The sequence below is a fragment of the Salarias fasciatus genome, chromosome 12, assembly GCF_902148845.1.
Source record: "Salarias fasciatus chromosome 12, fSalaFa1.1, whole genome shotgun sequence".
Lineage (NCBI taxonomy): Eukaryota > Metazoa > Chordata > Actinopteri > Blenniiformes > Blenniidae > Salarias > Salarias fasciatus.
Genome location: NC_043756.1, coordinates 16,919,477 through 16,928,499, shown reverse-complemented (window position 1 = coordinate 16,928,499; position 9,023 = coordinate 16,919,477). Strand labels below are relative to the sequence as shown.

The 9,023-nt window shown below is 39.7% G+C and overlaps 1 protein-coding gene across 1 annotated transcript; it reads left to right on the top strand.

Moving 5' to 3' along the window:
• Positions 1-441: 441 nt before the first annotated feature.
• On the top strand, positions 442-8,039 carry mier3b (mesoderm induction early response 1, family member 3 b). Its single transcript, XM_030105135.1, has 13 exons — positions 442-467; positions 1,282-1,306; positions 1,548-1,693; positions 2,098-2,220; positions 2,372-2,495; positions 2,859-2,932; positions 3,052-3,124; positions 3,243-3,391; positions 3,528-3,609; positions 4,559-4,653; positions 4,737-4,864; positions 4,956-5,110; positions 5,193-8,039. Exons 1-13 carry the CDS (start codon positions 459-461, stop codon positions 5,666-5,668), a joined length of 1,659 nt encoding a protein of 552 aa, XP_029960995.1. The 5' UTR covers positions 442-458; the 3' UTR covers positions 5,669-8,039.
• Positions 8,040-9,023: the final 984 nt, after the last annotated feature.

The window sequence follows — 9,023 nt, the reverse complement described above, 5'->3', positions numbered from 1 at the left end:
TTTCACTGTGAATGATACAGCTGATGGCATGCAATTATTTTCACGTGAAGGCCCCGTTTAGATGTTTAAGACTATAATACTTGGAAAAAACGTGTAAAATTTATAGTATTTCAAAGTATAGCTTCCGTACATGACGTTTAAGGTGAGCATTAAATCAGCTGGTATCCTCTGACAGCACTCCAGGAATTCCCGAGCATACCGTCTTATTCTAAGGTGTTTATGGTTTATTAATGCAGCACCGATGTGTTTCGAGACAGTTGTTGGTCAGGCTATTTTAATTTGTGAGCGTTAATAATGTCGTGCGGTGGATTTTTCCGTTTAAACACGATTCCCGTTAGTCCAAGCAGCGGTCGGCTTGAATGACGTCACGCCTAGAGCGGTCACCTGGAGCTCTGATTGGCTGAGAGCGCTGATCCGGGTACTGCACTAGAACGAGCCCATTAGCTAAAGGTACCAATATGGCGGAGGTAAGAGGGAAAACAGGGGAGAAGCAATCGATCTTAAATCGATATTTTTTAAATTTGTGTGCTGTATTTCTCATCTGTATGCTATCGATTGGACACATAACCGTTTTTGCCGTCAGTGTAGCGCGTCTCGTGTCATAATTGTCATTTTTAGACGTCTAAAATATGCTTGAATGTGTGGACTGATCCTTCACTACGAGGCCTCTGCGCCCTCGGTCTCTCAGCTGCTTCGGTGTAGCGGCGGTGTAAATTGATACGTAAAATTAACGCTAGCTTACTGGTTAAAGGAAATAACCGATTTCAGCGCCCATGTCGTGAATGGAAGCGGTTCCGCGAGTGTTGGGCAGAACTACCGGCGGTTTTTACCTGGGAGATCGACCGATTTTTCCGGCTGCAGAACCGCGCAAACGAAATTTGTGTTTACATTTTTCGATGCATAGCGTTCACGTCAAGCGCTGGGTTAGCTTGCTGGCTAGCTAAATGTTACAGAAGCCGACACCGCATACGCCGTATGACCCGGCTTCATATGCCTCTCTGTCTGTTACTGTGTTCGTTGTGAAAATAATTTAAATCCCCGGCGTGGTTGTACAGTGTCTGGTCGGGATCTTCGGTGTGTAATGCGCGGCTAGCAGTGAATTACCTTTTGACAGGTAACGATAGCGGTAACAGCAGCTCAGCTGCTCAGCTGTCTTGCTACAACCCGGTAATTGCATCATTTTTCTCACTGTGTCTTCATTAATATTTGAGGTTTTGACGCTCAAATAATGGCTGGAACCAGGTTGGAACTAATTAATCGTCTGGTGTTCTTCTATTTCAGGCTTCCCTAGGGAGTTCTAGTCCAGGTAATTAAATGTCACTTTTTCTATGTACAGTTTATGATTTGTTAAGTCAATAATATACAGTGTTATTTTAATAGTGCTGTATAACGTAATAGAAATGCCAAATTCGTGTTATTACCGTTTATTATTTTTAAAGTGAATTCATTGTGACTACTATAATATTCTTCCTGTTGATGTTTAGTTTCATCTACTTTTGTCCAAACTGATCAAGCTATAAGAAATGTGTGGTTGATTTTTTTTGCAGTTGGTTCGTTATCATCAGAAGATCATGACTTTGACCCAACAGCAGAAATGTTAGTTCATGAGTATGATGATGAGAGGACTCTGGAGGAGGAAGAGTCTCTGGAAGGAGGGAGGAATTTCAGATCTGAAATTGCAGATCTGGAAAAGGTAAATTTATATCTTTGGATATATTGAATGCAAAACTTTCAAATCGTGAAATCTTGTTTTTCTTCTTTCAGGCATCTATTCTTGGCTTGTGTGATATTTCATTTGTGTTGTGGATGGGTATTAAGCTTTTGAAAGTCACAGTTGCGATATATTTCCATGATGTAATGAAACAATTGAATACATAGCTATAGATAAAGTCAGTTCTTGAATTTCTCTATATAAGCTTGCTTGATTCAATGCATATCATTATTTAGTGACCATGTTGTTACATTTTATTTGTGATTTGTCTTTTTGATGTCTGTTTGAAGCAATTTAGTGAAATAATGAAAATGTAAAATCAAAATGTAAACAAAAAAGCATGTACATTAAAACATTTGCCTCCCCCTCTTTTTTTGGAATATTAGGAAGGGAACATGCCTTTGGAGGAGTTGCTGGCCATCTATCGCTATGAGGCATCAGCAGGCTCAAGTATAGACAGCTCCTCTGGAGACCTGACGGATGAGCTGCCTGACATGACTTTGGATAAGGTTAGTGCCTGCTGTTAACTAATGAACACATTTGGAAGTGTAATTGGAAGCAAATGTCAAAATGTGTGTGTATATACATGCATTCATGTAAAACAGATAGCCTTTGGTCTGTGACAGTGGAAAAATGAAAAAGAATGTTAATTCACTCTAGGAGGAGATAGCTAAGGACCTTCTGTCGGGGGATTACGAGGAGGAGACGCAGTCTTCAGCTGATGATCTCACCCCCTCGGTCACCTCCCACGAGGCCACTGATTTCTTCCCAAGAACACTACGATGTAAGTTTTTTTTTTTTTTTTAATCTTGACAAAGATTTATATTTATAGCAGAAATGATTTTAGTAGGTTTTATCACATAAAGTCACAAATGTTGAATTTTGGTAAAATTGAAAACTGCAGTCTAAATCTCTCGTTTAAGTTTATCGTCAGTCACCCACACAAATTAAAAGCTACTTATTAACCATTTTTCTTTTCTTGGTATTAATTCTCTATGTAACATAGTGTTTTTTATTTTATATGCAGAGCTTCAGTGTGTTTATTTACCCTGCCTGTTTGGTACAATGAATCTTTAGGAATGATCAAGCTCTTGAGAGTTGTGATGGGTATTCAGCTTAAGTGATGTTTATTTTGTTTGTATTATAGCCAATGCTATCTCTGATGGTGATAAAGAGTCAGAGTGTGATGATGATGGCCCTAGCCCAGAGGACTCCAGAAAGGTAAATGAGATGTTCATTTGAACCATGCTATTACAAAATAACAATTTTTTTGCTTTTATTTATTGCATTCATTACAGTTATATTTTAACATTTCTTGTGCTGTTTTATTCTTCTTGTAGGAAATAATGGTGGGAGCGGAGTATCAAGCGGAGGTCCCTTCCTGCATTTGTCACTACAAAGACGGAGAGAAAGGTGACTGTCACTGAGTTATTTCAAACAAATGCACACGAAAAACGCCTTCCTGTGTCAGTAGAGACAAGATGACAGACAGAAAGCCGGTAACCTCTCTGTCGTGTGTTTTCTTTTACAGTATATGAAGATCAAGACGAGCTGATGTGGAGCCCGAGTGTAATGTCAGAACACAAAGTTCGGGCTTTTCTGTCTGACGTCATCTCTCGGATGACAGAAGAAAAGATTGGCTATGATAAACTTGGAGGGCATGTTCGCGACAATGAGCAGGTCAGACATGTCATTTCATATTAAAATGCAAAATGTTACCAGCAGGGATGTTGTCATTTTCTGTGACGTCAGATTGGAAATATCTCCCGTGAACCTTTGAGCTGATTCTAAATTTCTGAATTTGTCTTCGATGTAGGCTCTGCATGAACTCGTCAAGTGCAACTACAACACCCGTGAAGCACTGGAGAGATACTGCAGCCACATCAAGTCCTCGAAAGGTAAGCCACAAGTGCTTCTGTAGGTTGGCCAGGTTTGACAATTTTATGTTGATATCCAGTTAATTTATAAGCTACTAAACCTAGGATGCTTTAGAAATGCTCATCAATAAAGTTTGAATTCAAGCACTGCATACTGTGAAACAGACCATAATTTGAGGGATGCATATTGTCCACAAATCTTACAGTATAGTCACTCCGATGATCACGTTCGTATGATCATAATAACAGTTTTTTAAGCTGCCAATGATTCGAGTTGAATTCAAGTTTGTTCATTTATTCTGAACACAGATAAACAAACTGAATAGAAAAATATGCTGAACCAAACAATGCGACAGTGACAGTTTGTTTTTATCAAACTGCCCCTTTGATTTAAGAAGTTTTCTCATGATTCCTTTCATAAGAAGAGCAGAAACTGTTTGTGTTGTCCACAAACAGAAGAGATCTGAAAATTGTTCAAACTTGACATGTGGGCCCTTCTATGTATAAAATAAACACTTTTGGACCCAACACTGATCCTTGAGGCACACCACAAGTGATATTTCTACACGTAGGTTTATGCGCTCCCATTTCTAAATTTGTAAAACTTAATTATGTTGCGTAACTGTACCTGGTTTTCCTGATTGTTTGGGGTTTTTTTTTTCTTTTGGTTTTTTTTTTCATTCCATCCACATCAGAAGATATAATTTCTTTATACTGTCTCACAGATTAGTTGGAAAAACTACCTCACGGCAGATGGAATTCAGCGCTTATTTTGTAGTTTTGTTCACACATGCAAACTACATTAATTGTAATTATTGCTTTGTACCTTGGTTATTGAGAGGTCTGACTGCTGTGAGATGAATATGATTGAATTTTAATAATTTCTTGGCTATACTAGTTTACCTTCCATTTTTTTCACCAGTTTCTCATTTATGTATCGCTAATGTACATGAACATCTGTACCTTTCAGAAAAATCGCCTCCGTGGTCTGAGGAGGAATGCAAGAACTTTGAACATGCTCTACAGATGTATGACAAGAACTTTCACCTCATACAAAAACACAAAGTAAGTCTGTTTTCATCATTTCTGATCTATGCAACTCTGGACGCTTGAGGCTGAACGGCCGTTGTCCTTTCTCGTGCCCTCAGGTCACAACGCGGACGGTGGCAGAATGCGTTGCGTTTTACTACATGTGGAAGAAGTCGGAGCGCTTTGACGTGTTTGTGCAGCAGAATCGGTTTGGAAAGAAAAAGTACAGCAGCTATCCCGGCGTGACGTAAGTGTCTGAGAAATGTGCAGCAAATTCAGTATCGTTTTTATGATGGAGAAAATTGATGAACGTCGCTCACCGTCTTGTTTGTGCGCAGCGACCTGATGGACAGGCTGGTGGACGAAGCCGAGGGCCTGGCGGTGGACAGTTCGTCCTCCGTGTGTTCGGGAGCCGGCGGAGGAGGACGGCTGGAAACCACCGCCGAGCAGCAGCTCAGTCTGCTCAACTCCATCACTGCCAGCGACCTCACAGGTTGGTGACCAGGCTTGGTTTTTTTGCACCCGGTGTCAGGTCGCTTCCCCACTCGCTGACTGACCGTCCGTCTGTGTTTCAGCTTTGAGTAACAGCGTAGCCACAGTATGCAGCCCTGCGGAGGTCAACTGCCTGGACTCCTACAGCTTCCCGCCTCTAGAAGGCCTCCACCGCGGCTCGCTGAACCACGACGAGCCCCTCGGGTTCCCCTCCAACGGCGCCGACCCCGACTGCCTCAACATGCTCGACGCCGGCTTCTACCACTCCGACCTGGGCCAGCTCGGCGGGGTGTGCGTCAGCAAAGACTGCGAGCGGCCCTCCAAGAGACTTAAGATGGCGCTGCCCGACTCTTTTATCAACGACGTGACGGTCGGTAACCTCGGGGTGGACTTCGAAGCGCGGCGGACGACGACGCACCACCACCGGATCACCGGCGCCAAAATGGCCGTGTCCGTCACAGACTTCGGGAGCTTGGCCGGCAGCGGCGAGCCCAACGGGTTTCTGGGAGCGCACGCGCGGCACCACACACAGCACACTGCAGCACTTCAGTCAGAGTGATCTTCCTCATCATCCCAACCCCATTCTTCCTTTTTGAAAGCCCTTTTTCCTGCTTGTACATAAGACTGACCTCACTGGAAAATCCAATTTGTTTAAATTCTATTATATATAAATATAAATATACATATCTATATATATGTATATGAATATACTTTTTGTTTTCATTTTTGTGTAATATGACATCAGTGATGTCTATCATATAGAACTAAAATCTTGATTTTCTCTCAAGAGTTTATATAGCCATTTATTTTATTTTGTGTTTTTTGCGGTCTTGAGATATGTAACGTCCATGTACAGCAGGGCCCCGAGGCTGCAGTAGGAGAGTTGTGTATCTTCCTCCCTCACTTCTCCACACATCTTCAGAGCTACAGTGTGTTATCCTGCCATTCTCTTCAGCTGCCAAAATGAGTCAATTCAGTTTTAGCTTTTCAGCCTGTAGTGTTAAGTTGTCTTTGTCGTTTGAAGTGGTACTTTGTTTTTGTTTTGTTTGTTTTTTTAAATAGTGTTTGGTTTACAGGTACAGTTCAGTAAGCAGACTGGTGCGGATGTTTTTTTTTTTAAATCAACACATACCTGGGTACATATTGTACGAAGAGCAACACTAGCTTTGACATGGTTAAACGTCATGGCTTTAGCTGCTAAGACCATCCCATCTCTTCTGTTCTTTACTTCCTTTTTTTTTCCCCTCCTGTGGAAGTTCGCTTGTTATTTGTCTGCGTTGTTTACTTTTGTTCAAAGTGGCCAAACTGGAACTTGTGAATGTTTGCAACACTTTTTTCTTCTTTTTGGGTTGAAGTCGGACTTCAGAAGCCTCGCTTCCCCCCTCCCTCTCTCTCTCTCTCTTTTTTTTTTTTTTTTTTTTTTTAACGGAATACCTATGTAGAGCACCATAATGGGAGTCATCGTGTTTTACTGTCGGACGTCCTCTTCCTTTTAAGGAGAATGTCCACAAAATGTAACAGCAATATTGCAATGCAAAGCTCTTGGTTGGGTGAATAGCCATTTCAAACATTAGACACAGTGAAGTGTGTATTTATCTAATATTCCAATTTAAACATTATCACTTATTTCTTTCAGCCATTCTTCTTAGTTCAGTTGTGTATGTCTTAGTAGTTGTAAAAATGTTCAGATATGTTCCGTTTTTTTTTTTTTTTTTTCAAGTCGCGCCATCTTTCGCACCACTAGCAAGCTTTTGGCAAACCAGCTAGCAGTATTAAACCTTTATTTAAACTCTCTGCTTTTTTTGTATTGAACCTCTGCCTAGCCTGTAACTGACTAGAGATGCCTTCTGAAATACCGTTTGTTAATTTCTCAGAGTGTCGTAGCAGCAACGGAGGCATTTTCTGGCTTTGACTGAAGTCCAATTGTGAAGTTGTGAAATGTGTTAGCGGGTCGGCGTCAGTGGATTGGATGCAGTAGTCGTGTTTACTTGATTTTATCTATGCATTGTGCTATGAATATTTAGTTTGTTTCAGGGGTACATTTTATGCTTCTCATGTTCCTAGAGCTAGCGCTACACCGTCGTGTGTATAAATGGAGCTCATGCTTATTTAATCATTAAGTTTCATCAAGTTGTTCTTTTTTTTTTTCTCCCCCTGCCCAGCATTCGAGAGGATATTCCCCCACACCACGTTTCATGTAAATAATTAGCAAATAGCCTTTAAAATGTCGATAAACTGACCTCTTACACTTGTGAATCTGTGTTGATACAAAGGTTTAAATTCGATTCTTTGTCAGAAAGGCAATAATTTGTAGATATGTACAGATATTTTGGGTTTTTCGCATTTTACCGGTTGACTTGGTGTTTTCGTTTCTTTTCTCTCTTTGGAAAGTCACCCCGGCGGCGGGACACAGCTGATACCACGCATGCCAGCTGTGCTTTGCTCCTCAAGTGTACCACTGAAAACGGCTTTACCTGAAGACGTATTGATATTAACTCAACGTTGCAATTTTTTGCATTCGAATCTTGCAGCCATGTGTAAAAGACACTCATTTTCTTTCCTTAAGCTCTTTTTACATGTCGTCGTCTATATTTGTCTTGATGGTAAAGGGACGGCTGCTGCTCCCAGTACGTGGAGAGCTAGTTTCTCTTTCAATGCAATGTGCATAATGCAGTAGGTCCTCCAAGCTCTTCTAGCTTTAGCAGTGCAGTGATATTTATTTCACCTGTGGTTTGTACAAAGACTCAGAAAACTGTCAGAATGTAAAGGCCATTAAGTAGTAGAAGTAGGTTTTTCACCACTCTGTGAACTCTCGAAAATGTGATATTTTATTGATATCTCTGGTATGAGACTTGTGTGTGCAAAGGAAGCACTAAACAAATTTATTTTATATTTTGTATTGTGTTTTGAAGTTTAAAAAGGAAAAAAAATATAGCAGTTGTGGTTTTGAAAACAAAAACTCAAGTCCTCCTTTGATGAAAACAAAAACACCTTTGTGAATAAAAAAAAACCCTACAAAACTTAAAAATGTATATCCAGAAATATAGACAATCAAAAACTTCACTATGAGAAATGTTCAAGAAGCTATCTTTATTGTTTATAAGAATTGTACATAAACATTGAGTTGTTTTTTTTTCTTTTGTTAAGCATAATTTTGTATTTTCTGTTGTACTTTAATACCTTGTGTACAGATCCAGAAATAAAGCTCTGGAAAAGGTTCAAAGATGATTGCTTGTTCTTTATCATTGCATTGATGATTGAAATATAAAGGGTTCTATAAAAGCGGGCAGGACTTTTTCAGGGGTGTGCAGCATCAGAAAAAATCTAACCAGACAGGATTTTTCCTTAAATTTTTGATTAAAAATAAAAGGTTAATATTGCATTAGGTTCCTCAAATATCGACTTTAAAAATGAAATGAAGTGAGGTGCATTGAAATCGTAAAAATAAACCCCTAACACAAAAACATAAATGTGACCAATACGTCTGCAGATTATAAAATGATCAGAACTTTAAATTTACAACCTGCAGAAGTTGGGGTTTGATTTTCACTGTCTGTGGGTGACACCACTCAAAAATGTTAACATCGTGAAAAACAATACAAAGTGCAGCTTTTAATTTAAAATCACTACTTGGTGTGAGTATTTGCAGTGTCATTGTTTTTTTTGTTTTTTTTTAGTATGACTAATAAATCCTATAAAACTTTAAAACTTTAAAAAACACCTTGAAAATAATACTATTTTAAATTTCACTTATCCTGGATAATTTTGAACAGGAGTTAAATTTTGCTGACAGATATTACCACAATGTTGTAGAAAATATCTTTTTGAGCAGAGAACTACAAAGGAGGAAGCTCTTGTTGATTCTTGGATGGGCGGATGAAATACCTGAATAGGTTATAATAGTAGAAAAAGCT